Source organism: Aedes albopictus, chromosome 1 (genome assembly GCF_035046485.1).
Source record: "Aedes albopictus strain Foshan chromosome 1, AalbF5, whole genome shotgun sequence".
In the NCBI taxonomy this organism is placed as follows: Eukaryota; Metazoa; Arthropoda; class Insecta; order Diptera; family Culicidae; genus Aedes; species Aedes albopictus.
Genome location: NC_085136.1, coordinates 220,901,733 through 220,929,158, shown reverse-complemented (window position 1 = coordinate 220,929,158; position 27,426 = coordinate 220,901,733). Strand labels below are relative to the sequence as shown.

At 45.7% G+C, this 27,426-nt stretch overlaps 1 protein-coding gene across 6 annotated transcripts in view; it reads left to right on the top strand.

Moving 5' to 3' along the window:
- The window catches only part of LOC109400030 (uncharacterized), a 1,200,131-nt gene that overhangs the window by 1,011,092 nt on the left and 161,613 nt on the right, over positions 1 to 27,426 (top strand). For 5 of the 6 annotated variants that reach the window (XM_062846297.1, XM_062846295.1, XM_062846296.1 and 2 more), the window contains exons 5-6: positions 1,489 to 1,633; positions 11,328 to 11,455. In XM_062846297.1, the coding sequence (XP_062702281.1) occupies positions 1,489 to 1,633; positions 11,328 to 11,455 (273 nt within the window). Of the gene's footprint in view, positions 1 to 1,488; positions 1,634 to 11,327; positions 11,456 to 25,958; positions 27,208 to 27,426 lie in introns of those variants that run through there. The other variant, XM_062846294.1, reaches the window with a different exon arrangement.

Sequence of the window (27,426 nt, the reverse complement as noted above, 5' to 3'; positions counted from 1 at the left end):
TTACGGCAGTATACTTCAATTCATTTTTTTTTTTTGATTACCCTTAAGGTAAGGTAATTGGCACGAACAAATACTCTTTGGAGCTGTTATTTATATGAGTTGTGCATATAAGCTATCCACTTACAGATATACACTGCACAGTGTCTACTGTTTTGATATTTCAGGCAGAAGACTGTGATTTTTGTACGGTTGTGTGATGTCATTGTAGTATGATCCCGTGTTATTCCGCCCCATCGTCACCATCATCATCCTTTGCCATGGATTCGATTTGTCGAATCTTATAGTCAAATCTCATGTCTATGAAAAACAACCAAAAAAGCACCCTCGAGTCTCTTCTCTGAAGAGAATAGAATCCCAATAAAATTTCATATGACATTTTGCTCATGCATCTGTATGAAAATTTCCCTCATACCATACGCTTATTATTCTATAGCCCGGCTATCTCGCCAGGCGTCTCGAAGAAAATCTTTTCTGATAGTTCCGTTGCTCAGCTTTCCTTATAGCTGGCGCAATCTGGCACACTCCAATCCCAAAACCCGGTGGAAAGCCTCAGCACCAGCTGAGCTCCAAAGTTTGCTAAAATATTGGCCCGCAATTCGAACAATATGGAAATTGGAAGATTGTGCCCCTTTGACCGCGCGCCACTTGACTTCCAGTCTGGCACGGATTCAACCGGCTGGCCTTGTTGGCTTGCTGCTGCCTGCCAAGCGAATTCAAATAATGATAAGATAGTCTCGAGGGAATCGAATCGAGAGACGTGCGACCAGCAGCAGCAGCAGAACCGTTGCTTCTGGCAACAGTCGAACCACAAAGAACGACCGGTCCGGTCCGGACGACGACGATGCGGGCGAGTTGCTATAAAGTGCTAAACGTCTTTAATATCAATCGGTTTTCGGTGATCGGATTTTTTCGAAAAGAAGAAAAGGCGCTCAGTGGCAGAAGGAACGTTGAACCACCGGCTCAGCTTTAAGGTGAAGATATGACGAAGCCACACCGAAAATTTTCCAAAGCACAAATCTAAAGACCCGAATGTCGGATTGCGCTGAAAAGTTGATCGATTGGTAACCCGCTGGTGGTGACCAATCGATCAACTTTTCAGCGCAAACCGACATTCGGGTCTTTAGATTTGTGCTCTGGAAAATTTGAGGTGTGGCTTCGTCATATCTTCACCTTAAGAGATGGCGGAAAATTCAATCAATGTAATAGAAAATAGTTGGAAAATACATTGAGTTCACTTTAAAATGAAATGAAATTATGATTGCTGATGAATGATTTTGAACAAACTGGTATCACAAAGATAGATCAATGTTGGTGCTTTAGATAATCGATCAATTTTGCTGATGCTTGACTCTATAGTGAAGCTGGATGATTCATGTGACAAAGATTGACTTGAAGACAGACAAAAAATATGAGAGAAATTGCACTGAACTAACTAAAATCTATTTCAACTAAAACACTGATTTCATATTTTTTTCCGTTTCATTGCAGAGAAAGACCCATACCCAGTGGACGCACTGCCCACGTGCAACCATGCACTGTCCGTCTGCCAGCAAGAGCGAAAGTGCATCAAACTGTTCGAAGATTTCAAACTGCACTGCAAGGTGCGGGAAAACAAGTGCCGGATGGAAGATAGGTATGAAAAAGAGCGTCTCTTATGTGTTTATGTATTTTTATGCCGTGCGGAAGTAAAGATCGAAAAAGTTGGTTGGATCGGTGAAAATCCCATTCCAAAGGATCAACTCGGTTTGGTAGTGGGTATGTGTGTTGAAGAAAATCTTCGAAACACTGGACTGCAGGTAAAGATAAAGAACGTATAAGTGGGTTGAACCAATTTTCGAATTTCTTCTCCCCACCAACATCGAACACTATGTGTGTGAGAGAGAAAGGAATGGGGAGCAATAATTCCCATCAATTTGGGCCGGAGGATCCCGCGAGAATGGGTTTTCTCATCCGGTGGAAAATCGATTAAATTTTAATCGCAAAATAGCCACCCATTCTCACTATCCACCACCGCAGCGGTTTGGCATGGCGAAAAGCCCAAGTTTTGCGGGTAGGGTGAAATATATTTGCAAACATTGGCAATCTTGTTTGCAGCATAACAGATGAACTCGCGCGAAAAAACAGCAAGTGTAAAAACAGCATATGCATCAACCTCTTCTAGTTTTGAAATTCCTGCACGAATCTTGGAAAGAATCCCTGGAGAAATTGCTTGAGGAATGCCTGAAGGAATCCCGTGAGGAATTCCTGGAGGAATCCCCTGAGGAATTCCTGGAGGAATCCCGTGAGGAATTTCTGGAGGAATCCCGTGTGGAATTCCTGGAGGAATCCCGTGTGGAATTCCTGGAGGAATCCCGTGAGGATTTCCTGGAGGAATCCCGTGAGGATTTCCTGGAGGAATCCCGTGAGGATTTCCTGGAGGAATCCCGTGAGGATTTCCTGGAGGAATCCCGTGAAGAATTTCTGGAGGAATCCCGTGAAGAACTTCTGGAGGAAACCCGTGAGAAATTCCTGGAGGAATCCCGCGAGGAACTCCTGGAGGAATCCCGGGAGGAATGCCTGGAGGAATCCCGCGAGGAATTTCTGGAGGAATCCCGTGATGAATTCATGGAAGAATCCCGTGAGGAATTCCTGGAGGAATCCCGTGATGAATTCATGGAGGAATCCCGTGAGAAATTCCTGGAAGAATCACGTGAGGAATTCCTGGAGGAATCCCATGAGGAATTCCTGGAGGAATCCCGTGAAGAATTTCTGGAGGAATCCCGTGAAGAACTTCTGGAGGAAACCCGTGAGAAATTCCTGGAAGAATCCCGCGAGGAACTCCTGGAGGAATCCCGGGAGGAATTCCTGGAGGAATCCCGTGAGGAATTCCTGGAGGAATCCCGTGAGGAATTCCTGGAGGAACCCGTGAGAAATTCCTGGAGGAATCCCGTGAGGAAATTCTGGAGGAATCCTGTGAGGAATCCCTGGAGGAATCCCGGGAGGAATTCCTGGAAGAATCCCGTGAGGAATTCCTAAAGAAAACCCGTGTGGTATTGATGGAGGAATCCTGTGAGGTATTCCTGGTGGAAACCCGTGAGGTATTTCGGAGGAATCCCGTGAAGAACTTTTTGAGGAATCCCGTGAGGAATTCATGGAGGAATCCCACGGTGAGTTCCTGGAAGAATTCTGTGAGGAGTTCCTGGAGGAATCCCGTGAGGAATTCCTGGAGGAATCCCGTGAAGAACTTCTGGAGAAAATCCGTGAGGAATTCCTGGAGAAATCCCGTGAGGAATTCCTGGAAGAACTCGTGAGGAATTCCTGGAGGAATCCCGGGAGGAAATTCTGGAGGAATCCTGTGAGGAATCCCTGGAGGAATCCCTGGAAGAATTCCTGGTTGAATCCCTGGAGGAATTCCTGGAGAAATCCCTGGCGGTATTCCTGGAGGAATCCCTGGAGGAATCCCGGGAGGAATTCCTGTAGGATTCCCGGGAGGAATTCCTAGTGGAATCCCGGGAGGAAATCCTGGATGAATTTCTGGAGGAATCCCTGCAGCCCAGCCAGCAATTTGGTTTCTATATCGAATTTGCCACTGAAATAGTCACACATATATAGCACCAAAGAAATCGTATTCAATGCACGAAACAGGCATATACGTACTAAAGTGGAGGCCATATCGAAACATATATACGATTACTGCAATTTCATCCAACATGATTTACAATATCTCGAAAAAATTCTACGATTTTGCCGATTTTCTCCGTCTAAATAAACGATTTGCATGATCTTATTACGATTGAGTGTACCGATATACGACTCAAAATTTTCAAGTAAAAAAAACAATTGGTGCTCGATGGGAATTGAACTTAGGTCCTTTGATTGATAACTGCGCGTTATCTGTATTGGCTATATTGCCAAGTTGGAAACAGAGAGTTCAAAGTGAATGGCATGAAACGAAAAAAAAAATAGCATGATACAGTGCGAGACTTGTAGTGGGAGCGTTGTTGTGCATTGAGTGGCACCAAAAGTGGTGCCGTGCAAGAGGCCCGGAATTGACATCGTTGTTGGAATCTATACATAACTTATTGTAAGTCATCTGCTGTATATAAATAGTATGAAAACCTACATATTTGGTTGAAATTATTGCTACCATGGTTGGAATGTGTCAACAACAACAAAAATACAAATTTGTGATGAACACCATTTTTTTTTCTTTTTCTCCATCATACAAATATGTAAACAAAACCATTTACGATTTCCGAGATTAAGATTCGACTATTAAAAGTGCAGTAACAATCATATGCGACGGTAAAAATCAATATACGATTTCTACGATTTCGTTCACTTCGTATACGACGCAAGTGTGACGCAAACGATCAATATACAACATTGTTATGGTTGTATACGATTTCACCGATTTTGATCATACCTTTAGGTAGCAAGCTCGATTTAGCAGATTCTTATACGATGTGAAGCGACGATTTCCTCAATTCAAAGAAATCATATATATGATGCTAGCGAACTTGCAGCTTGACACTAAGAATGTGTGTTTTTTTCACGATTCTATCCGACTCTGTGCGATCCTACCGATAGTATCTCGCACCTTTTATGATCGGAGTCGACTATATGAAACAAAATCGCAATTAAAATTTAATTTGGCATGAAATGCGATTTGACGCAATCATTGTCAACAAATATACATATTATTATACGTTTCTGATTCAATGTATGAAAATATACGATTTGTTCCACACAATGATTTACGATATGTGGTTGGCTGGGAGGATTCCCTGGAGGAATCCCTGTAAGATTCCCTGGAGGAATTCCTGGAAGAATACCTGGAGGTATTCCTAAAGGAATCCTGAAGGAATTGCTAGAGGATTCCTTGTAGCAATTGTTGGAGGAATCCCTGGAAGAATTGCTGATGGAATCCCTGTAGGAATTGCTGGAGGAATCCTTGGAGGAAATCCTGGAGAAAATCCTGGAGGAAATCCTGGAAGAAATCCTGGAGGAAATCCTGGAGGAATCCCGTGAGGAATTCCTGTAGGAGTCTCGGAAGGAAATCCCCCATACATGGAGTTTCACAGCATTTCAGGGGAATTCAGGAGCTGTCCCCCAGGAAGTCGCAGATGGACCAAAGGATTTCAGAAGGCGTTTCTTAGGCTAGTTGTCGGAGCAGTTTAGGGGGTTCCCGAGATTTTCAAAGGGTTTTACGAGAAATGCTTGGGCTGAAAAGTGTTTAAATGGGTTTCAGTGAGTTTCAGTGATTACACTGGGGTTTCTTGGGGGTTTCAGGGAGTTTCAAGAGGCTTTATAAGAGTTTAAGAGAAGTTTCAGGAGATCTTAGGGGGTTTCGGAAGGGCTTTAAGTGGCTCTCTGTAGAGTTTTAAATATGTGTGATTCAAGAGGAGCTTCCACTATTAGTATTGATAAAGTTCTAAGGGCGCATCTCATAGTCTGCAATGCTGTTGGCAGTGTTACTCTGCCCACCTCAGTTCAATTTGTTCTCATTTTGTGCAAGGCACTTTTCGTTATTCATACCGTTTCACCAGAGATGCCCAAGCATTGCGGTTTGATAGATTAACAACAGAATATGAATTCCAATTTCGAAAAAAGTTTACAAACCACTGTCTCCCATCGACCATCGGTGGTGTGCTTACGTGGTTGCTGCAGTCAATGACGACGCGACGACGGTGCGGTGGTGTCGAAGCCGGCTGGCCGGCTCATCATTAAGCACTTGATCGTTTATGACGATGCGATGACGGCGGGGAAGTGATGACCAAGGAGGACTATTGGAAGGATTACGCTGGCGTGTAGTCTTGTGTTGGCTGGTGACGTTGGTCCCTTGATAAGCGCGTGGAATAACCGCATTTACTTTTGCCCTTGAGCGTGAAATTTAACGCCAATCACGGACCAAACATCGCATCGGCACTAACGGCACCGCACCGCAGTGGTGAAATGAACCGACCGGGGGTGGTTGTGGGGGTGTGAAGATGATATATACATATACATATAGGGGAAGTCCGTGGTTGAGCCGTTGCGAAGTGTGGTTTTGGGTGGAATTATCCGTAATTAATATCGATTTTAATCCGTTTCTATGTGATCGATCAGACGGTGATAAACCGAAGTGGTGTGGGATTTCCAGCGGTTTGTCGGTTGAGCTTCCACGATAGTGAAGAATGACGAGAAATGTGATAAATGGATCGTAGATAGAAATTTTAGGTACATAAGCTTTTTTTCTGGATAGAAGCTAATTCCTGATGATGCTGTTCAAGATGGCTGATCCTAAAGTGGTGGTAGTTGGCCTATTCATCTAAAACGGGAATTTGGCAAGAATATGTTGGCTGAGAGTGACGGGATCGATCCCCAGTTGGTGTGGGATCTTTTCGTAATTAAATTATTTTGGACCTTCTTAGGCATGAAGTATCAAAGAGCTTTCTCACACGGTATATAAATGCAAAATGGTCAATAGGCAAAGAAAAATGATAATACTTAGGTCTCAAATAAACATGGTCAAATCTTTGACAAGGAATGAACTAAACATCAATATCTAATGGCACTAATGAAAATAAGATCGAGTCAAACAAGATGTTTGAGCATTGGTTTCTTTTTTGGACAAATATTAGACCGAGTGTACCGGGATCTTTAATAACGAGCACGTTTATTCTGTAAGTTCTACCAAAGTTACGGTCCACCGTTACACCAAACCAAACCAAACCGCTAATTTTGGACTCCAGATTTTTTCCCCTTACCAAATATTTCCATATTGTATCATTTTAGAGCCTAGATTTCCATTAAACAGACTTCATCTTAAATTTTGAGTCGCCATCTTGGATATTCTGGTCGCCATTTTGGACTCAAGAAATTTTTTCCATACCAAATATACCCCTATTGCATAGTTTTAAAGTCTAAAACTCCATTGAAGAGACGCCATCTTGGATTTTAGACCACCATCTTAGATATTCTGATTGCCATCCAGACATCTTCCCCATACCAAAAAAAATCCAAATTGCTTGTACAGTAAAACCTCCATGAGTCGATATTGAAGGGACCATCGACTCAAGGAAATATCGAGTAGTGGAACAAAAATTCTTTGGGAAGCTTTTTGGGGGACTATCATAGTAACCCAGAAATTATTTTTCAGTATGGAAAAATTTTCCTCCATGAGTCGATATTGAGTCAAGAACATCGAACAATGGAGGTTCGACTGTAATTATTTAACTAATTATCGGTTTTTGCGGTCTCCAGTTAGCCTAGTGGTTAAGGCTATGGATCGCCAATGCGGAGACGATGGGTTCGATTTCCGTTCCAGTCGGGAATATGTTCTCGACTCCCTGGGCATAGTGTATCATTGTACGTGCCTCACAATACAGGGTGTTAGGTTCGTGAGTGCAAACTTTTTAAAGTGTGATAGAGGTCCATAAATGGTGAAAAAAATTGTTCTACGCATATGGTCAAATCTAAACCGTTACGTAGTTATTGAACTTTTCGTGTTTTTGATTATTATTGCCTTACAGGCTATAATTTAAAAATGGACAAACTTATCGCGTTTTTTACCCTTATTCGAAAGGTTATTGAATGTTCTATCAAATGGCATCTTTGAATTAATTGGTTTAGTTAATAAATATTTAAGTTTTCTATAGCAAATAGCTCAAAAGTAGTGTGTTTTATTTGTTTTTGTCGATTATCTTTGAAAAACGCGTAATAATTTAAAATTCTTTCTCAGGCAAAGTTGTGGTCCCTGTTCCACAGTTAATTCTTTGACACCAAACTTCTAGCACCTATCGTTTTCTTGAAATTTCGATTTAAATGTGCAGCACAGTGCGCTAAAAAGGGCTTACCTTGACAGTTGCAAATTTATGATCTAAAATGCGATGTTAAAATATAAATTGGAAGAAAACGACAACAGATAGAAGTTTGATGTCAAAGAACGAATTGTAGAGTAGAACAGGGACCAAAACTTTGCCTAAGAAAGAATTTTAAATTATTACGCATTTTTTCAAAGATAATTTACAAAAATAAATTAAAACATACTACTTTTGAGCTATTTGCTCTAGAAAACTTAGTTATTTAACTCTGAGACGAGACTCGCGAAGACGGTCTTCTTTTCCAACAGTTTGTTATTTTTTTCTTCTTCCTTTCTGTGTTGACATTATATTTTGGGCTGGTGGTTCAAACACGTACGTGACCGCAACATCTCACATGCAGTATGAATGAATCCCACTCACGCACAAAATTATGTTTAGGTGAATTTTTGCGTCGCCAAGCAAAGTAAGCATTGGAATATTTTGTTTAATTTATTTTACATTTTATTTTTGACTGCACAACAGAAGAAAATGCTGCTCGGAGTGAATTTTGCTATCATCTTGGATAGCAATACTTTTATTGTTTTAGGTAACGTAATCAAACGGGCTACAACTGACAGCTGCATTTGAGCTACACATGACGTTGCTTTTTACTTCTTCACGAGTCTCGTCTCAGATTTAACTAAACCAATAGATTAAAAGATGCCATTTGATAGACAATTCAATAATTTTTCGAATAAGGGTGAAAAAACTGCGATTAATATGAACATTTTATAGGGCCCATATAGCCGAGGCGGTAAACGCACGGGTATTCAGCACGACCATTATAATATCTTTGGATTTTCTTCATACAACGACGATCAGATTGAGAATGATTTTATTGATCAAAGAAACTTAGCAGCTAACTTACAAAATCGCCTGAGGGTGGAGCCTGGACAAATTCATTTAAACAAAAAGACTATTGCCAAGAATGGGCATTTCCAAACACAGCATGGTGCTTAACGCATGCCTCGAAAAGTATGTCATCATCGTTCAACAATTGCCACACGCGTTGTTGAACGATGGTGTTTAATTTCTTGTAGGGCATGTTGTCAAAAATCAGTGCATGTTTGAAAAGGTTTGAAATTTGACCCACGACACGGAATCGTTTTGTTTCTGCTTTGAAAACATGTGGCGGAAGAAATATGAAGAGAAAATGTAAACTCAAGTGTTTCATGTACACAGGAAATTTATTGGCTTTTTGCCTTACGGGAAACGTCGGTTGACTCTTGAAAAATGTAACTTTCTAACCTTATGGAAAACGTCGGTTTTCCAGGAAGGTTACATGACATGATTTTTAGGTACAGTACACCATGCTGAGGGTGACGGGTTCGATTCCCGGTCGGTCCAGGATCTTTTTGCAAAAGAAATTTCCTTGGCTTCCTTGGGCATAGAGTATCATCGTGCCTGCCACACGATATACGCATGCAAAATGGTCATTGGCAGAGGAAGCTCTCAGTTAATAAATGTGGAAGTGCTCATAGAACACTGCTGAGAAGCAGGCTTTGTTCCAATGAGGACGTTACGCCAAGAAGAGAGAGATGAACATTTTAAAGTTATCGCCAGGTTAGGCAATAATAGTTAAACACATGGAAGTTCAATAACTACGCAACGGTTGAGATTTGACCATATGCCTAGAACATTTTTTTCACCATTTATGGTCCTCTGGCACCTTTTAAAAAGTTCGCACTCAGGAGCCTGACACCCTGTATGCATATTCATGCCATGGCAGGCAAAGAAAGCCGTTCAATTAATAGCTGTGGAAGTGCTCAAACAACACTAAGTTGAAGAGAGGCAGGCCAAGTCCCAGTGGGGACGTAGAGCCATAAACAAGAAGGAGAAGATCGATTTTTGCGGCTTAACCAGCCAAGTGAAAGTTTCACTTAATTCCAAAAGCTAGACTTTACAATTGAATTGAATTGAAGCCGAACCCGAACAACACACCCCAAAAGCGATGATTCTTGGAACCAATAGTACAGTTTGGCGTTTCCTGCATCATCATAACTGAAAAACCGGATACCGAGATTCATAGAGCCAAATCCCCTTTGGCATCGGGGTAGGTGAAAGTTTCCAACATTTTTGCTGAGAATCGGGCGCATAACCTTTAATAACATCAACAATTTTAAAACTGTAGTGTTAGTTTATGATAGGGTCTGGGACCATTTGGGCACTTGCTGCTATAACTCAGTCAATGTTTCACCCATTGACTTGATTTTTGAGACACGATCAGATACGCACAGTATCTAGCCATTTTCACAGCTCTTTTGTCCACTAGGGCACTACGTGAGCGATTCCAATTGGCGACTGCACTTACACTTTGTACAGTGCCTAAATGTATTCTATTATATTGATATTCTACCACAGACAAACAGACGTGTCACTTAGAAGAAAATGCGACAAAAATCATCGTCACGCAAACATAATCGCCCAATGCTATTTATGCTGTGGTACGCAAATCCACTGAGTAGATGGCGGTAGTGAGCAAACGTCAAACAGGAGCAAAAACGATGCGAGCGCCATGAGCGAGTGATTTGCGAACTACGGAATATTTGAATAATCCGTTAAAAAGTTAAACGATGGGAAGTGAGTAGAGTGAGACGTCTGTTTGTCTGTGATTCTACTATATCGAACTGGTTTGCCTTTGTGCTGCTTTCACTTTTCTACCTTGTCCTTGGTAGAATGATGAGCACAACGATGAAATGATGTGTGGCTGTTGTTCCTTTTCCAGTCCGGTTGGGGGTCGTTCATTATGGGTTGCCGTTCGCCGATATCCAATTATGTGGGTCCGTTTGAGCTATGAGAGTTCAGAAGAGGATCAAGTGCCAGCCGCTTTCGGGGGGAAAAGAGCAACTGACGAAGTGCCGGGGCTGGGATCGAACCAATGACCATCCACTTATGAAGCGAACGTGTAGCCACTGCGCCACGGGCCCGGCAATGATGAATAGTTTTGTCATTTATAATCATAATGAAATGACCACCTTCGAATATGTTCATTAGGCTTTAATTTAGAGTTAGCCTGTTTTAGCATTAAGGGGACTATGAAATGGTTATGGATAATAAGGTTTATTTAATCAAACATAGCGTCAATGTGAGTTGCTGTACGTCGAATAAATACATAAACTTTTTCACACAGCTATCGCACGCTGTTGCAGACCGTGAAACCACCAAAACCGACAAACCGAACCGCGTGATAAAGAAAACAGTGTAAACTAACCGAACGAACGAAAATCCCACAACCAAGTGGAAACTTTTAAACCGCCCTCCACTAAAAAAACCCCTCTCATTGCTGTTGCTGCAGCTCAACAAGAACAGCACCAAGCCACAACAGCAAGCGGGTCCTACCGTGTTGCTGCTGTGCTGTAGTGTGCATCGCAAAACCAAGTTATCTCACCAAGCCATTCGTCTTCTTGTTTTCTTCTCTTCTCTTCCAAACGCAACAACAAACAACTTCCGGATCAACAACTCAACAATGCCACCGCCACTCGCCACCAACCATCGATCGAACAGGGAATTGTGCTACGAAGCATGGACTAATCTGCGATTATCGCCGATGTTCGGCTGTATCTGTCCGAACAACCACATGAAGCGCAGATGTGATAAAATATTTAGCGTTGTTAACCATAATCCCTGCGTTGGTAAGTGTACTCTACCTTCTTGTTCTTTTTCCTTTGCTTCCTTCATTTCTATCCGGGCGGCTTAAGGTTTAGGTACATAACTCCCTAATCCGTGGGGGATATTCAATTTGCAACCCTCCCAACCGACGACGGACTGTTATTTAAATCATTCCAAAACAACAACGAACCCACTTTGGCTAGAAGTGCTGGGAAATCCGAAACATCAGCTTCCGCTTCCGTTTCGTGCTCGAATGGTCAGCGCCGGAGGAAGCGATGCATTTTTCCAGGAACTATTTACATTTCGCTCTTTCACACACGCTCATTCACTCATTCTTTCCGCTCATTCTTTCTGTACCTGTGTGTGGGAACCTATTCCTGGTTCTAAAGGCTGTCAGGTCTAACATTTTAAAACTATCGTGACTTCCTTCCTCATTTTTTGTTTAAGTTCAGCCTGCTTCCCTTTGTTTAATTTCGGTAGCTTTTCTTTCGGTTTTTATTTACAATTTCCCTGTCTTTTCTCACACTGTATACCAAAATTTATTTGCGTTGCTTTCCCTAAAATGTCCACACAAAAGTAGTTCCAAACAGGGTGGAACCGACAGTGTTTCTCTTCTGAATACCCACGCACCAAAAAAAGCAACCATCCCGTTTCATCACTTCACACCGTGTAACACCAAGTCTATCATTTATCGCAAAACCCACTCATCATTTCCTCTCACCTCACAAATCTTCACGTGCTTACTGGAACAGATGGGCAGCAGTGGAAAGGAACAATGCAATGGTTGGAGCTTGAAAACCGACCGAAACGCCTTGGGATCAATGCGCGTCCAGACGGAAAGAAAACTTGGCTAATAAAGATTTTAGTTTATTATGGTTCGTCGGTTCTGGAGCCGGCCCTTGGGGCCAGCGGAAATTTCTGCTGGACGTGTGCGGGAGTAACACGGATTTTGTGAGGCCGTTCTACTCTTTAACTTTGAGCGGTTGCGAATTAAACTTTGAAACGCACCACTTTAAAGTGATTATTTTGCTCTTCGGTTCCACAATCATGTTTTGATGGTTCGTCGAAAACAGTGCTGCATGAAACATTCTCATTTGCTTAGGCGCTAAATTTGGCCCCGTTTTTTTCTTCTTGGCCACCCTTGTAGGCATAACCAACGGGGCAATCTAAGGTATGCTAATCAGTGCTGCAATTTTTCGACAGGCCTTTATGATAGCGATATTTTGCTTTTTTCGTTTTCTCTGTTTTGGTTTTCCTGTCAAAGTTGCTTTCCGATCAGCAACACGGGATCGAAATGAAATAGGTACTCACACTCGCACGCAGCGTGCTGAAAGCGAGAGCTGACAGGGCTAAATTTCCATTCAATTTTCTGTAGTTGAGTGTTTTCACCCGTGCTAACGTATAGGGCACTCACTCTCACAAGCCACCGCTTGAGACGAATGGCCTTTCAGCAAGAGTAGTGTGTGGATGATTGGGAATTGATCTGGTTGGGTCGCTCACGAATGGAGCTCTCGGACTCTGTCAGTTCTCACATCGAGGAACTGAAAACGACCGCCGCAGTCATTCATTTTCGGCTGAAAAACAGGCACTGAGACTGATATTTTGCAGGACTGATGCTAATTCATAGTCTATTATCACCCCAAAGTGTTTGGCGGAGGGCTTCGAAGTAACAATGCAATTACACTCCCGTTCAAAAGTTTGGGGTCACCCCCTCAAAAACATGTCATTTTTTTAGGCCCATATCTCCGCCAATTTGCGTCCGATTTGAAAACCCTAAGTTTCATTCAAAAGATAATAAGTCAAAGAAACTTTGAACATGATTTAAAACAAACTTTTTCAAAAAAATGTATGTAAACTTAACTCAAAGTTGCCAAATTTTCTAAAAAATGAATATAAACTTACGGCAGTGTCGCTGGAAGTTGGGTCGACCAAATTTTAAGATGAGAGCGGTAATATGACCCATTTTCTATTAGCTTTCAATTGCTTTTTAGAGAACTTAGCTAAAAAATCTAGAAAAAAGTTATTGAGTAAATTAATCCTTGATGTCATCGACCAAAAGTTTGGGGTCACCCCTCAAAATGCTGTATCGGCCAAAAGTTTGGGGTCACTATCGTAAAACATACTTTTCCATTTGTTGATAAATTTGTCATCTTTTATTCAATTTTAATTCTTCTTGGCTTATTTGAAACAAAATGAACGATACTTACTGCATAGGCATTGAACCACACATATTTGTTGATTGATTGATTTGTCTTTATTAGAGAGACTTTCAGCCCTTGGCTGGTTCGTCTCTTCGCATATTTGTTGAAATTTACATACTAAAACTTAACGTAAAGTTGCCTCATTTTTTGAAGCGTGGTAAAATGTGCTAACTTTACATAACATTTTTATATAAAAAAAATCGTTAAATACGTTAAGTTGAAGACATTAAACGTAAATTTAGTTGATTATCTTTGAAATGAGCCAAAAATAATTCAAAATGAACAACAGATGACGAAGATATCACCAAATCACTTTTCCATGTTTTACGAAAGTGACTCCAAACTTTTGGCCGATACATCATATTGAGGGGTGACCCCAAACTTTTGGTCGATGACATCAAGGATTAATTTACTTAATAACTTTTTTTTCTAGATTTTTTAGCTAAGTTCTGTAAAAAGCAGTTGAAAGCTAATAGAAAATGGGTCATATTACCGCTCTCATCTTAAAATTTGGTCGACCCAACTTCCAGCGACACTGCCGTAAGTTCATATTAATTTTTTTTTTTTAAATATGGCAACTTTGGGTTAAGTTTACATACAAAATTTTTTGAAAAAGTTTCTTTTAAATCATGTTCAAAGTTTCTTTGACTGTTTAAATATCTTTTGAATAAAACCTAGGGTTTTGAAATCGGACGCAAATTGGCGGAGATATGGGCCTAAAAAATGACATGTTTTTGAGGGGATGACCCCAAACTTTTGAACGGGAGTGTACATTTACCGATCATCGCTGGCTGCTTCGACTTTCGGTTGTTAATAACCACCACAGTTGTTTGATAAGCCAATCCCAGTTTGATGGAAACTTATCCAGTCCTCCACAATTGCCATCGGGTGGACAGTAGTCAATTCCACTTCTTCGATTGATTTATCTAAGATCTCCAGCGTAGTGTTGTCATCCAAACCGCCGATCTCCACTCCAACCGGCAGCTTCAACCAACACCTAGTCGTACATGATATTCCATAGCACCGGATCCAAGATGGAACCTTGCGAAACTCCTGAGGTAATGTGAAAGCTCTTCCGACCAAGCTTTGTGTCGTGAACTTGCACTCGATTCTGGAAGTAACTTCCGAGAATCTTGTACAAGTATCCGGATATCCCCAGTCACAGGGGGTCATCAGCAAAAGCCGCTCAACTGGTGCTATTGAACGCGTTCCTCACATCCAGAGGCACTACTGTACAGTAGCGAATTCCCCTCCTCCTACGCTGGAGTGCCATCTCAGCGGTTTTTACAGGATAGCGTCTACGGTCGACCTTACCTTCCGGAAGCTGAACTGGTTGCTCGAGAGACCATTTACACCCTCGGTGCCCCTCAACATTCTGTTAATGATAATTTTTTCGAGCACCTTCCCCGCCGTGTCGATCAAGCATATTGGTCTATATATCGACGGTTCTCCGGGTGGTTTCTCCATCTTTGGCAATAGAACCAGGCTCTGTATCTTCCATACTTCAGGGAAAACTCCCTCGCCCAGGTATTTTTTTGCATAGCAGACCTGAACATCTCAGGAGTCACTGCTGTTAGGAGCGCCCAGTCGATCGGCGAGCCCCTCGAACGATCGAGACGCACCCTTGCATCAACCGAGGGATTGTCAGCTATAAGAGCTGAACAATACCTGACAGTACGCGTAGGCGATGGAACAATCGCATCGAGCAACAAAGAGTGAAGCTGTGTTTTTTGAGACTCCGTTGATTTTTTCTCAATTCTAATTCCTAATTCTTAATTCTAATATTTTTGCTTAAATTAGGTAACATAAAACGAATAACCTGAAGTGCATCTTAGTCTTTCTAAACCTAATACTCCTTAAATACTACAGGCAGTTACATGCAACAATTTCCCAGTGTTGATTAGAATCCGCACAACTTGAATTATTATTGTGCGCTGTTTGGGTAAATGTGGAATATACATATTGTTCGAAACTCAATTATTCAAATTAGTTTGTTTAACATTTAGATTGCGAATACGTGCTAAATGCAAAGATGTCTGAGACAGACGAAACAGTGTGAATCATCAACAGTAAGCACTTAATACTATTGATATTGTACATTTTCCTAATATAACCCAAACTTTCTCCACATTTACCAGGAATCTATATATATATAAAAATGCAGTGGCATACGTGGGACCGCGCATAACTAACGAACGAATGGTCCGATTTGGGTCGTCTAAATTTTATTCAGTTAGTTTTCACACAAGGAAGGTTTATGAGGCCTAAAACATGGGGAAATTGAGAGTTTTTGAAAACCAGCTTTCATACATTTTGAACTGGGGCTTGGGCGCTTGGCTAGGGACTTGAAACGTCAAAAAACGCAGTAGGCAAGACAAAGTTTGCCGGGTACAGCTAGTAATTTATATAATCCTAAATCCACATCGGAAATAAATTTATGGATTCAACCGATTCACGTCTCAGATCATTTAACAACACACTGCAATAGCTACTTTCAAGGCCAGGTTCGGAACTCCGTTCAGACCTGCGGCCTTACCTACGCTAAGGGACTTTGCTATTTCCGCAAGTTCCACTGGATGTTCTCGAGGATCCCCTCCAAAATTTCTGGAGATTGCTCTGTATAAGTCATTACACCTCTTGTCTTGACCATCGCGATCCTGTAGGCATCACCCCACGGATTCGCATTGGCACTCTGACAGAGACCCTCGAAAAAGGCCTTTAGCTTGCCCTTATCTTGGTTTTCAGTGCGGCTTTTGCAGCGGCGAACACCATCCGTCATTTGTTTCGCTGTTCCTCAGATCGTGCTCGCTGCATCCGCCGCCTAGCCCGTAAGCAGGTGCGGCGCAGGTCCGCAAGCAGGGAGGAGTAAGCCGGTGGTCTCTTATTGCTAGGATCGACTCGCATGGCATGGCCGCATCGCACGCACGCGAGAGCACCGCTTCCAGCTCGTCGCGCCGTAGGTTTCGCTCACGGCGGGCGGGGCCTTCCTAAAAACCCCTTTCGTCGAAGTATGACGTCTTCCACCTTCGGGGGCTTGGCTTTGGTCAACCCCCCTCTTTCCCTACCCGCTGCCTGCTGCTGTTGTGGTCGATACTGTGGTGAACTGTCAGGTGATCGCTGTGAGTGTAGCCATCGTCTACTCTCCAGTTCGAACTACTTGTTAGGTCAGGACTACAAAGAGAAACGTCAATAAGTCGGTGGGAGCTTAAGATGGCGTTTCTTAAGCGAAGCATGTTCTAACATCAGTGAGGACTCACCACCTTTGGCATCGCAAGGTGACCGAGCATCATGTGCGCTGCACACGAACTGTTCAAGCGGGGTTTGCCTAGGCGTGGCGGGGGTTCAGCAGTGGGCTCTGCTGGGCCTCTTCAGAAATACCACACATCCGGAAGCATCAACCCTGTTCAAGCGAACCGGCACCGCTTCCAAAGTGCCATAGCCTAGTCAGGGGTGCCTCGGGCACATCAGGAGCGATGTCAGTAAGCTCCTGATTACGATATACTGGCGCGCGACGATACTGGTCAACGAGATGGTACACTCTAAGAGGACCGCGGAGTAGAGGAGTGCTGGTGGTGACGGCATTCTATCCTCTTAGTAGGGCCGGGTGACACTGACCTGAAACGACGGATGGGCTAATGTCGGAGCCGCCTTCCGTCCCATAAAACCTTGGCAAGGCCTTAGAGTACGTTCCCGAACTGTATCCAGCTTAGGAAACTAACTGGGTGGAGGTAGGTTCAGTTGAAGTATCCTGATTTGCGCTGATCCTGGCTCTGAGCTCAGGTCCCATAAGGGCCTGTGCCAACCCGTGGGTGGCCTCCCTGCTTGCATAGATAACCACCGGGATCCTTGGGCGACTACTTCAGTGGCAGTGAGGGATAGCGGCTCTAAGGGGGACCCTTACAGCAGTGATGGAGACGTATCTAATTAGGGAATCTGAGAACGTGGAGGGTGAGGTGATCAACCCGTTCGCGAAAAGCGGACTGGTCAGATCACCAACGCAGGCGTCGAGGGTAGAATCCCCGCAAGTGTCGGAGTACGGCACTCCGAGGGTCGGGTCGGCAATAGAGGACACGCAGATGAGTGGAGCCGAGCTCACGCGTGCGCTGACTCGCAATAGGGATGGACTTCCGAAGCTGCTGGTGGTCTCCGAACAGCTCGACGAGCTGATCGGATACACCAGTGGGCGGAACAACATCAGCAAAGACCTTAAAAAAGGTCTGCTGAGGCTCCGCGATTCGGTCGCCCAGGCCCGGAGGGAGTACGATCTCCTGTTTGATCGTAGTGCGGGTAGAGAGGAGAGGTCCACGCAAACGGACCGCTCCTCCACGGAGAGTGTGTGCAAGGTGCAGCCAGGTGGGGCTGCAGAGAGCGGAAAAATCTCGGCCCAAACCAAACGGCCGAGATCGATGGACGAGGAGCGGCCGGTGAGTGGCAAACGCCCGCGTAGTGCGAGCAACGCCAAGCCGGTCGCGAAACGGGCTCGGGGCAAAGAGCCGAAACCCCGAGGCGAGACTGCTAAGAGCGGTAGCAGTGACCAACCGGTCCAAGGGAAGGTGAACCCTTGGATCACGGTTGGCAAGCGCGGGCGCGTAGAAAGGGAGAAGGTTTTGAGCAAAACCAAGGCGAAGCCTGCGCGTAAGCGTACCAAAGGCGACGCACTGGTGCTCAAAGCAGAGGGCAATAGCTACGCAGAGGTGCTGCGGGCTATGCGGAGCGAGGTTCGTCTCTCGGGACTAGGTGCGGATGTTAAAAGCATCCGGCGCACTAGGACTGGAGAGATGATGCTAGAGCTGAAGAAGAATGCCGTTAACAAGGGCTCTTCCTACACGGCTCTAGCACAGGAGGTGCTTGGTGAAAAAGTGCGGGTGAGGGCTCTGACGCCGGAGATGACCATCCAGTGTAAGAACTTGGATGAGATCACCACCGCGGAGGAGCTCTCTGCTGTTCTTAAACAGCAGTGTAATGTGGACGCGCCATGCGCATCGATCCGCATGAGGCGAGGCCCAGCAGGTATGCAGATCGCGACGATCAAGCTTCCAGTCGGGGAAGCGAAGAAAGCGACTGCTAAGGGCATGGTCGAAGTCGGATGGTCGGAGTGCCCGCTCAGTGTATGTGAGCCGCCGGAAGTGTGCTTCAGGTGTTTCGGACGAGGCCACAAGTCGTGGGCATGCAAAGGCCCGGATAGGAGCAAGCTCTGCAGAAGATGCGGAGTAGAAGGCCACTTCGTCAGGGAGTGTAAATCGGCGCCAAAGTGTCTGATATGCACGACGAACAAGGGCCATGTGACGGGTGGGCCTAAGTGCCCAAGCATAAGTGGACGTAACGGCCGAAAATGACGCAAGTCACACAGTTGAACCTGAATCACTGTGAAGCCGCGCAGCAGCTGTTGTGGCAATCCGCCTCGGAGTCGAGTATAGACATCGCGCTTCTTTCGGACCCATATCGCATCCCCCCCAATAACGGGAACTGGGTTGCGGATAAGGCCAAGAAAGCGGCGATCTGTACGACCGGTCGGTACCCGGTCCAGGAGATAATCTCCACGACGTGCGAGGGCTTCGCGATCGCAAAGATCGGCGGAGTCTACTACTGCAGCTGCTATGCCCCACCTAGGTGGCCGATAGGTCAGTTCTCGTCCATGCTAGATTCGCTGTCAAGCGCTCTAGCTGGACTGAGCCCCTTGGTCATCGGTGGGGACTTTAACGCGTGGGCGGTCGAGTGGGGCAGTCGCTCTACGAACGAGAGAGGTTGGGCTCTACTCGAAGCTATGGCGGGATTGAACGTTGAGATCGCGAATGTCGGCAGTGTAAGCACTTTTAGCAGAAACGGTGCGGAGTCCATCATTGATGTGACCTTCTGGAGCCCAGGGCTTAACCCTAGCTCAGACTGGAGAGTTGATAACGGGTACACGCATAGTGATCACCTGGCGATTCGATACAGTATCGAACAGGGCGGTAGACGGCAGCAGTCGAGGATAAGCGACACTCACCGAGGATGGCTAACCTCGAGTTTCGATAAGCCGGCATTTGTGGAGCGGATGCTCATGGAGCAGAATACAGACTACTTGTCTAGCGACGGTCTAGTTGGTACCTTGAGACGAGCGTGTGACGCGGCAATGCCGAGGCGATCCATACCCAGGAATGGACGAAGACCGGTGTACTGGTGGTGTCAAGAAATCGCGGAGCTCCGTGCATCTTGCCACAGGGCAAGGAGAAGGATGCAGAGAGCCCGGACCGACGAGTCGAGAGCGGAACGAGAGGCGGCATACAGGGCGGCAAAGTTGTCACTGAACAAAGAGATCAAGGCGCGTAAGCGGGCGTGCTTCAACGATCTCTGTCAGACGGCCAACACAACCCCCTGGGGTGATGCGTACCGCGTAGTCATGTGCAAAACGAAAGGCACATCTGCACCACCGGAACGCTCTCCCGCGATGCTGCAGAGGATCGTGGAAACGTTGTTCCCGCACCACGAGGTGAGACCATGGGCACCCACACCACAAGACCATCCTGGTCCGAGTGAGGTTCCCCCAGTGACGAACGAGGAGTTAGCCGCAATTGCGAAATCACTTAAGCTGAACAAGGCCCCGGGCCCGGATGGCATTCCGACGGTGGCTATCAAAGCGGCCATCGAGGCTAGCCCTGACATGATCAGATCGGCTATGCAGAGATGCTTGGATAGAGGCGAGTTTCCGGAGAGGTGGAAAAGGCAAAGGTTGGTTCTACTGCCCAAGCACGGGAAGCCACCAGGCGACCCGTCGGCTTATAGACCAATTTGCCTCCTGGACACGGCCGGGAAACTCCTGGAGCGGATCATTCTGTCAAGGTTATTGGTCTATACCGAGAGGTCGGACAACGCGGGGCTATCAGACAGCCAGTACGGGTTTCGCAAAGGTAGATCGACAGTGGATGCCATTAGGTCGGTGACTGGATTGGCCGAAATTGCGCTGCAGAAAAAGAGGAGAGGCATACGGTACTGCGCGATCGTAACGCTAGACGTTAGAAACGCCTTCAATAGTGTAAGCTGGGCCGCCATAGAGAGCGCCATATCTCGCTTAGGGGTCCCGGCTGGCCTAAGGCGTATTCTGGGTAGTTACTTCCAGAACAGGGTGCTGATTTACGACACCGAGGAAGGCCAAAAACAGTACAATGTCACTGCAGGTGTACCGCAAGGATCCATCTTGGGTCCGGTACTGTGGAACGCGGCATATGATGGAGTACTGAGGCTAGCACTACCACCGGGAGTAAAGTTGGTTGGCTTCGCCGACGACATTACCCTGGTGGTATACGGTGAGTCGCTCGAAGAGGTGGAATTGACGGCAGCGCATGCGATTGACATAGTGGAGGGCTGGATGAGGTCGAGGCAACTGACACTCGCACACCACAAGACAGAGGTGGTGGTGGTGAACAACCGCCAGTCTGCACAGCAGGCAGTGGTCACCACGGGCGGGTGCTCGATCGAGTCCTGTCGCTCACTGAAGCTCCTTGGAGTCATGGTCGACGACAAGTTGAGCTTCAGTAGTCATGTCGAGTATGCTTGTAAGAGGGCGAGTGTAGCGGTTATGGCATTGTCTAGGATGATGTCAAACAGTTCGGCAGTTGTCTCGAGTAAGCGGAAGCTGCTCGCGTCAGTCGCGGTGTCCATACTACGGTATGGCGCCGCCGCATGGTCGAACGCGCTCAAGCTGCAGAGGAATGTTGACCGACTGGAGAGTGTACATAGGCTGATGTGCCTCAGGGTGGCCAGTGCATACCGGACTGTCTCGAAAGACGCGGTATGCGTGTTAGCGGGCATGATGCCGATAGCACTGGTGTTGGCCGAGGATGTTGAGTGCTACGATGAAAGAGGTACGAGAGGCGCGCGACGAAACGCCAGAACTTCGTCTATGGTGAAATGGCAAAGAGTCTGGGACTCTTCAACAAAGGGTAGGTGGACACACAGGCTCATACCGAGCGTGTCCCGGTGGACGTGTAGACCCCATGGCGAAGTGAACTTTCACCTGACACAATTTCTGTCGGGCCATGGGTGCTTTAGGTGGTACCTGCACAGGTTCGGGCATGCAAACTCACCCTCATGCCCGGAGTGTGCAAACAGGGCGGAGACGGCGGAACATGTACTCTTCGAGTGCCCGCGTTTTGCGGAGCAGAGGTCGAGCATGTTAGAGGTATGCGGCAGGGATACTACTCCCGATAACATTATTGAGAGGATGTGTACGGGGGTGGACGAGTGGAATGTCGTGTCGAACACGGTATCCACAATCGTGCTCCACCTCCAAAGGAAATGGCGGGCCGACCAACAGTTAGTCGAGTTGGCCCCCTAGAGATATGCCGAGTGTGATGGCTGACAGATGAGCGAGAGTGCGAAAGCACAGTCCCCCCCCTCCTCTACGAAGTAATCCCTAACGGGCGTGCCGCGGAGCAAGGTCAGGTAGTGCAGAATGTGGTTTTCCTACGGTGTTGCTAACCAACAGGTTTCCTCATTCTATAAAAAAAAAAAAAAAAAAAAAATAAGTCGACTCCGCACCGTTCCGATTAAATGTACTCTTGGTACCAACGTAATCCAGGTCGACAATTCGCATATCCAGTCAGTGCTGCTAGCAGTATCTGACCCCGCTGGTTTGTACAACGACTTCCTCATTCTACGGCCCAGGCATTGAAGTCACACACTATTACAATCGGCCTTTGCCCTGTCCACATGGTCATCTTACAGTCCAGCATCTGCGTAAACTGCTCGATCGACCACCGTGGTGACGCATAACAGCTACAGAAGAAGAACCCATTCACTTTGGCGACCACGAAGCCCTCGTAGGTAGTAGACACCATCTTCTAGACGGAGCTTTTACCCGTCGTCCATATCGCTGCTATTTGTCATTGCCGTTGCCGGCGGGTATTCAGTAAAGGGCTGTTCATAAAACACGTAGACCAAAATTTGGCCATCTCAGACCCCCCTCCTCCCGAGTAGCCACTTTTAGCAACAGTTGCTGTGCTCCGTTACAGTGTTTTAGATTCAGCTGCGAAACCTGCACTGTAGCTGTAGCTCGTATGAAAGAGAGGCATTTTGGGCCTCCCGTTGGGTGCTTGCTGCTCGCTAATTACTCGGAACAAATCAAACACTTGGGAGAAATCCTGCAGCCTTGTGCCTTATGGCCTTCACCTCCATATCTCCTACACAGCTTATTCCTGCCAGCTTCTTTAGTGTCCCTGTTGCGGATCAATATGCAATCGAAGCAACATAAGAATAGCAACAGATGATATGTTAATAAATTAACATTTTTTAACCCCGTTACGAACAGACGTGTATTATGTCAAGAGGTTATTGGTCCAGCAAAGTTAATGATGGATCACCTCGGTGTTGAGAAGCTGAACAGCTGGACGTTTGCCGTTGAGCTGTTGCTGGTGAGGCAGGACTTGTAGCGTTTCGTGGACTAACGACAACCACCAGTGGAAATCATGCCAACGGAAGGACATCCAGGAAACGCTGCTGCAGTTGCTGCTTGGAAAGTTGGTGATCAAAAAGCGAGGGCGACCATCGGACTGCTAGTGGAACAGAAGCAACACGTTTTGATCCGGAGCACTACTTCTGCAAGAGAAGCCTGGGAGAACCTGCAGCGTCACCATAAACGGATTACGCTTTCTGAGAAGGCTGGACTGTTTTACCAGCTGTGCGAGATGCGGTACGAGGACGGCGGAGATGTCGAGCAGCATTTTGATGAAATGGAACGCTTGTTCGAGAAACTATCCAAGACTGGTGCAAATCTCGGTCGTGAGTTGGAGGTGATAATTGTTCTACGGAGATTACCAAAGTCATTCAGCACGCTGATCGCTGCACTCGACTATCGCAGAGTAGATGAAGTTACGCTGGAGCTTGTGAAGCATACGGTAATCGTTGAAGTTCTGAAGCGTGGACGCGAAGGTTCTTCCGACCGAGCTTTGAAGGTGGAGTGCCGGATGCAGAAGAAAGTCAATTCGACTTTGTACCACAACTGCAAAAGACCTGGACACAAGAAGAAGAATTGCAACGTGACGGCTAAAAGGGAAAAACGGGACGAAGAAAGTCAACACCGATCAGCATAAACCAAGGAGACAACTCCAGAAGCAGGACGATTCACGTCCATCGTTACGAATTCCATTCCAGAATGGATCGTGGCCTCAGGTGTATAGTGGCATATTTGCGCAAACAGAAATTTATTCGTGGAACTGGGCGAGTGAAAGGCAGGAACATCAAGTGAAGTGGTGATTGCTGATGGTCGAACATGCCCGGTTGAAGGAGAGTGCAAGCTGAGTTGTTTCGTAAAGAAGGTTACCCTGAGTCAGGTGTTGTACATCCCGGAGTAAGAAGCTAATCTGTTGTCCGTCGGATGTTTAATAAAGAAAGGTGCTGACGTCAGTTTGAACGAGTCCGGCTGCACTGTGTCAAGCGGTGGAGTTATAGCGATGGAAGCTGTGCTCAATAACGGATGTAGGGAATAAGATGAGACGGATTAAATAATTATTAAATAAATGAAATGAAACCAATCATTTGTTTCAGTGCACCTATCCCTGATTCATAACGGTGCTTCCTTCTCTGCGTTGCCAGAGAGCGGACGGAGCATTCACATGCTAAAAAGTGCATGTCAGATGCGGAATGAGTTTGTGTTTGTGTCTGTTCGTCTCTCCATCGCCTTAGCCCGAACACGATGATCGGCTCGCGCAGCGAGTTACCAGACCGCATCGGATTGTGAGTGTTTGTGTGACTGGAATGAAAAGGGATGCAAAACGAAAGCGTGTGTTGCTGCTGATTGTCGCGCGGGCGAGAGCTCATCTGTTTCCTCGTTCCGAACTCAGTGGTCGGCAGGCAAATTGCGACGGCGTTAGAAGTATGCGTGCGCGTGTGTGCGTGTGTGTTGCCGCGCAGGGGAGAGCTCGCCACCTTGTTCCGAACTCAGTAATCGGCAAGTAACGACGGGTCGGAGTTACGAGTGCGGGAATGTGTGTGTGTATGTGTAAAGACGAAGAATAGACGGACAAATAGGCCAGGTCGGGTTATGCGATCACGAGACCAGAAACGACTCCTCAGTTTGTGAACGTATGTTGATGCGGACGATCACGTTTTTCAGGTAGCTGCACCCAAGTCTACACCGAATATATTCTGGTTTCGCGCGTGGAGGAAAATTTATCGTAAATCATGAACGGCGGATTCGACAATGGCGCAAACCGCGCTCCCAAAAAGTAAGTTTAGTGATCAAAAAGTTGGTAAGAAACGACAAGCTGCGCATGATTCGAAATTGTGTTTTTTTTATGTCGGCAAGAAAATGGAATACTACATGGATAAGCCTAGCTACAAAATGGCGCATGTTTGGAAATATTGTGTGGGAAGTGTGAAGTAGAATTTCTAATTATTTAAAAAGTGTAACTTTTTGAGTGAAATTTATAAGAATTATTCGTGAAAATTAGTGAGTGTCCAATATATTTCCACGTGTTTGAAAAATGGCATATTCAAGGAGTTCTAAGAAATTAATCGGACGCTTGAGCGTGTCAACCATTTTGCCTCTGAGAAGGCTGGTCCAGTTTCTGGGAAAAGCTGAAACAAAAAAAAAACAAAGAGACGCTTGCGCGCGTGTTACATTTTAGTTTTTGCTTCTTGTAAAGCATTCCTAATTTAGACCTTCATAAAAAAACGCTTATGATGCGTATGTGAAAGAGGCGCTCGTGTGCGTAATATGATTTAGCTTCCGAGAAAGCCTTATTATCCAAAGCTCCCCTGGGAGGGACGTCTGTGATAGATTAGTGTGCTTAAACCTGGCGCCCTTGGGAAGGCCTTAAAGATGGACGCTCGAGCGCGTGCGTTAGCCCCTGCGACAGCTTTTTCATAGATGTTGCTGTGTTTGTGGAATAAACGCTTGTGCGCGTGTGATTTTTCGCTTGAGAGAGTTTTTTAAGCTCCATGCTCGCATGGGAGGGACGTTAGTTTCAGAGATATCTCTTTAATTTTCCCTGCTCCCCTGGGAGGGACGTTCGTAATGTATTGGTGTGATGAAGCCTAGCGCTTTTGGGAAAGCCATTAAAATAGACGCTTGTGTACGTTCGTTAGCCCCTGCAAGAACCCTTTTGTCAGACATAGGAAAGTACACACTGTGCTGGACAAACTTTCGTATTGGATAAAATATGTCTGCGATGAGTGTCCCAGTGCTTTTAAATTAAAATTTTAATGCATAAAGCTATAATTGCGAAAAGTTTGTCTCCATATCATGATACTCACTATAACGACAATATCCATGCGCTAAAAAAAAAAAAAAAAGAGAACGCTGTTGGTATCGAAAAGTAACATCATTCCATACGTACGATCTTTTTAGGAGCGCAAACCGATCAACCAAGAAGGAATTGGAAAAAGCCTTGGAAGCACAGATGAAGCGAAGTTCTGAACTGGCCGTAAAATTAAAGCAAATGCGTGCTGACAACAAGAAGCTTCGTGAATCAAAATCACGATTGGACGAATCCTCTGAAGTAATGCCAAGGCACTCGACGATGCGTGAGGAGTTTTCGGGTAGCCAAAGTAGCTCCTTGCTCATGACATCCATGAACACTCTCTCGGTCGCGTCGCTCAATATTCCGGAATGTAAACCGGCAGAAACCGAAGATGATATTGACCGCAAGACTTTTGAGACATGGAAGGAGTTATTGGAAGCATCTATGGATCTGATTGGAGTTACCGACGAAAGCACGAAAATGAACGTATTGAAGGTGAAGGCTGGCCCCAAGCTGCTGGAAGTTTTGGACGGAACTCCTCCACAAACCGTGCCGAATGCATCCACCGCTCCATATTCGAACGCGATGAGGCGATTGAAGGATTTCTTTGGATCTCGTGAGTACAACCTCATGCAGCGTCAAAAATTGAGGACGATGGCACAGATCCCGGATGAACCTGACACGAAATACGTGAAGCGAGTGATTGCCGCGGCAAAATTGTGCGACTTCGAGGGTGAGAAGCTAATGGAAAATGTCGCCGAAGTTATACAATTGCACGCTTTGAACATCAAGGTGCGCGAAGCTGGTCGCAAGATACTGAGGAAAGGAGGATCTTTGACAGAGCTGATCGATAAAGTTCAAGGGTATGAGTTGGACAAGAAAAACGAAGAAATTTTTGCAAAGACCCACCCGCCGGCTGCAGAGATGATGGTCGCAGCTGTTGCGCATGGACACCCACAGCCAAACTATCAGCGTCCGAGCTATCACGGTGGATCATTCAGAGGGCTTCGAGGAAGGAATATCGGTCTTCCAGGACGAGGAGGAAACTGGCAAAACTTCCGAGGTAACAGTAATTTCCGTCGCCGTACCGAAACAAGAGCTGCTGGAGAGCGAGGAACCGACGGCGTTCCGTGCTGGAGATGCACAAGCCGTTTTCATTCTCCGAACAACTGCCATGCTATCCCAAAAGTTTGCCGCAATTGCCAGGTTGTAGGCCACATCGAAAGGGCATGTAATACGATGCCATCCCCTGCCATACCGAAGCGCCGGATCAGCGACGAAGGAGACAGCACTATCAAACCGAAGAAGATTGCTCTCGTGTCGAAGGAGGAAAACGAGACTGAGGAAACAAACACTGTAAGTGATTATTCGACCTGAAGTATAGGAAATGCCAAAGAGCAAAATTCCTTTCACCAGCAACTTTTTTTCGCTATGTTGATTCTACCTGTTCAAAAGTGAATTCGAATAAATGACAGAATTTCTATATATATATATATATATTGATTTATTGTCTTGGTTTTAAATTGACATAAGACTTAGAAATTGCTTGGGAGGTCAACGCTTGCGAGGGTTTCA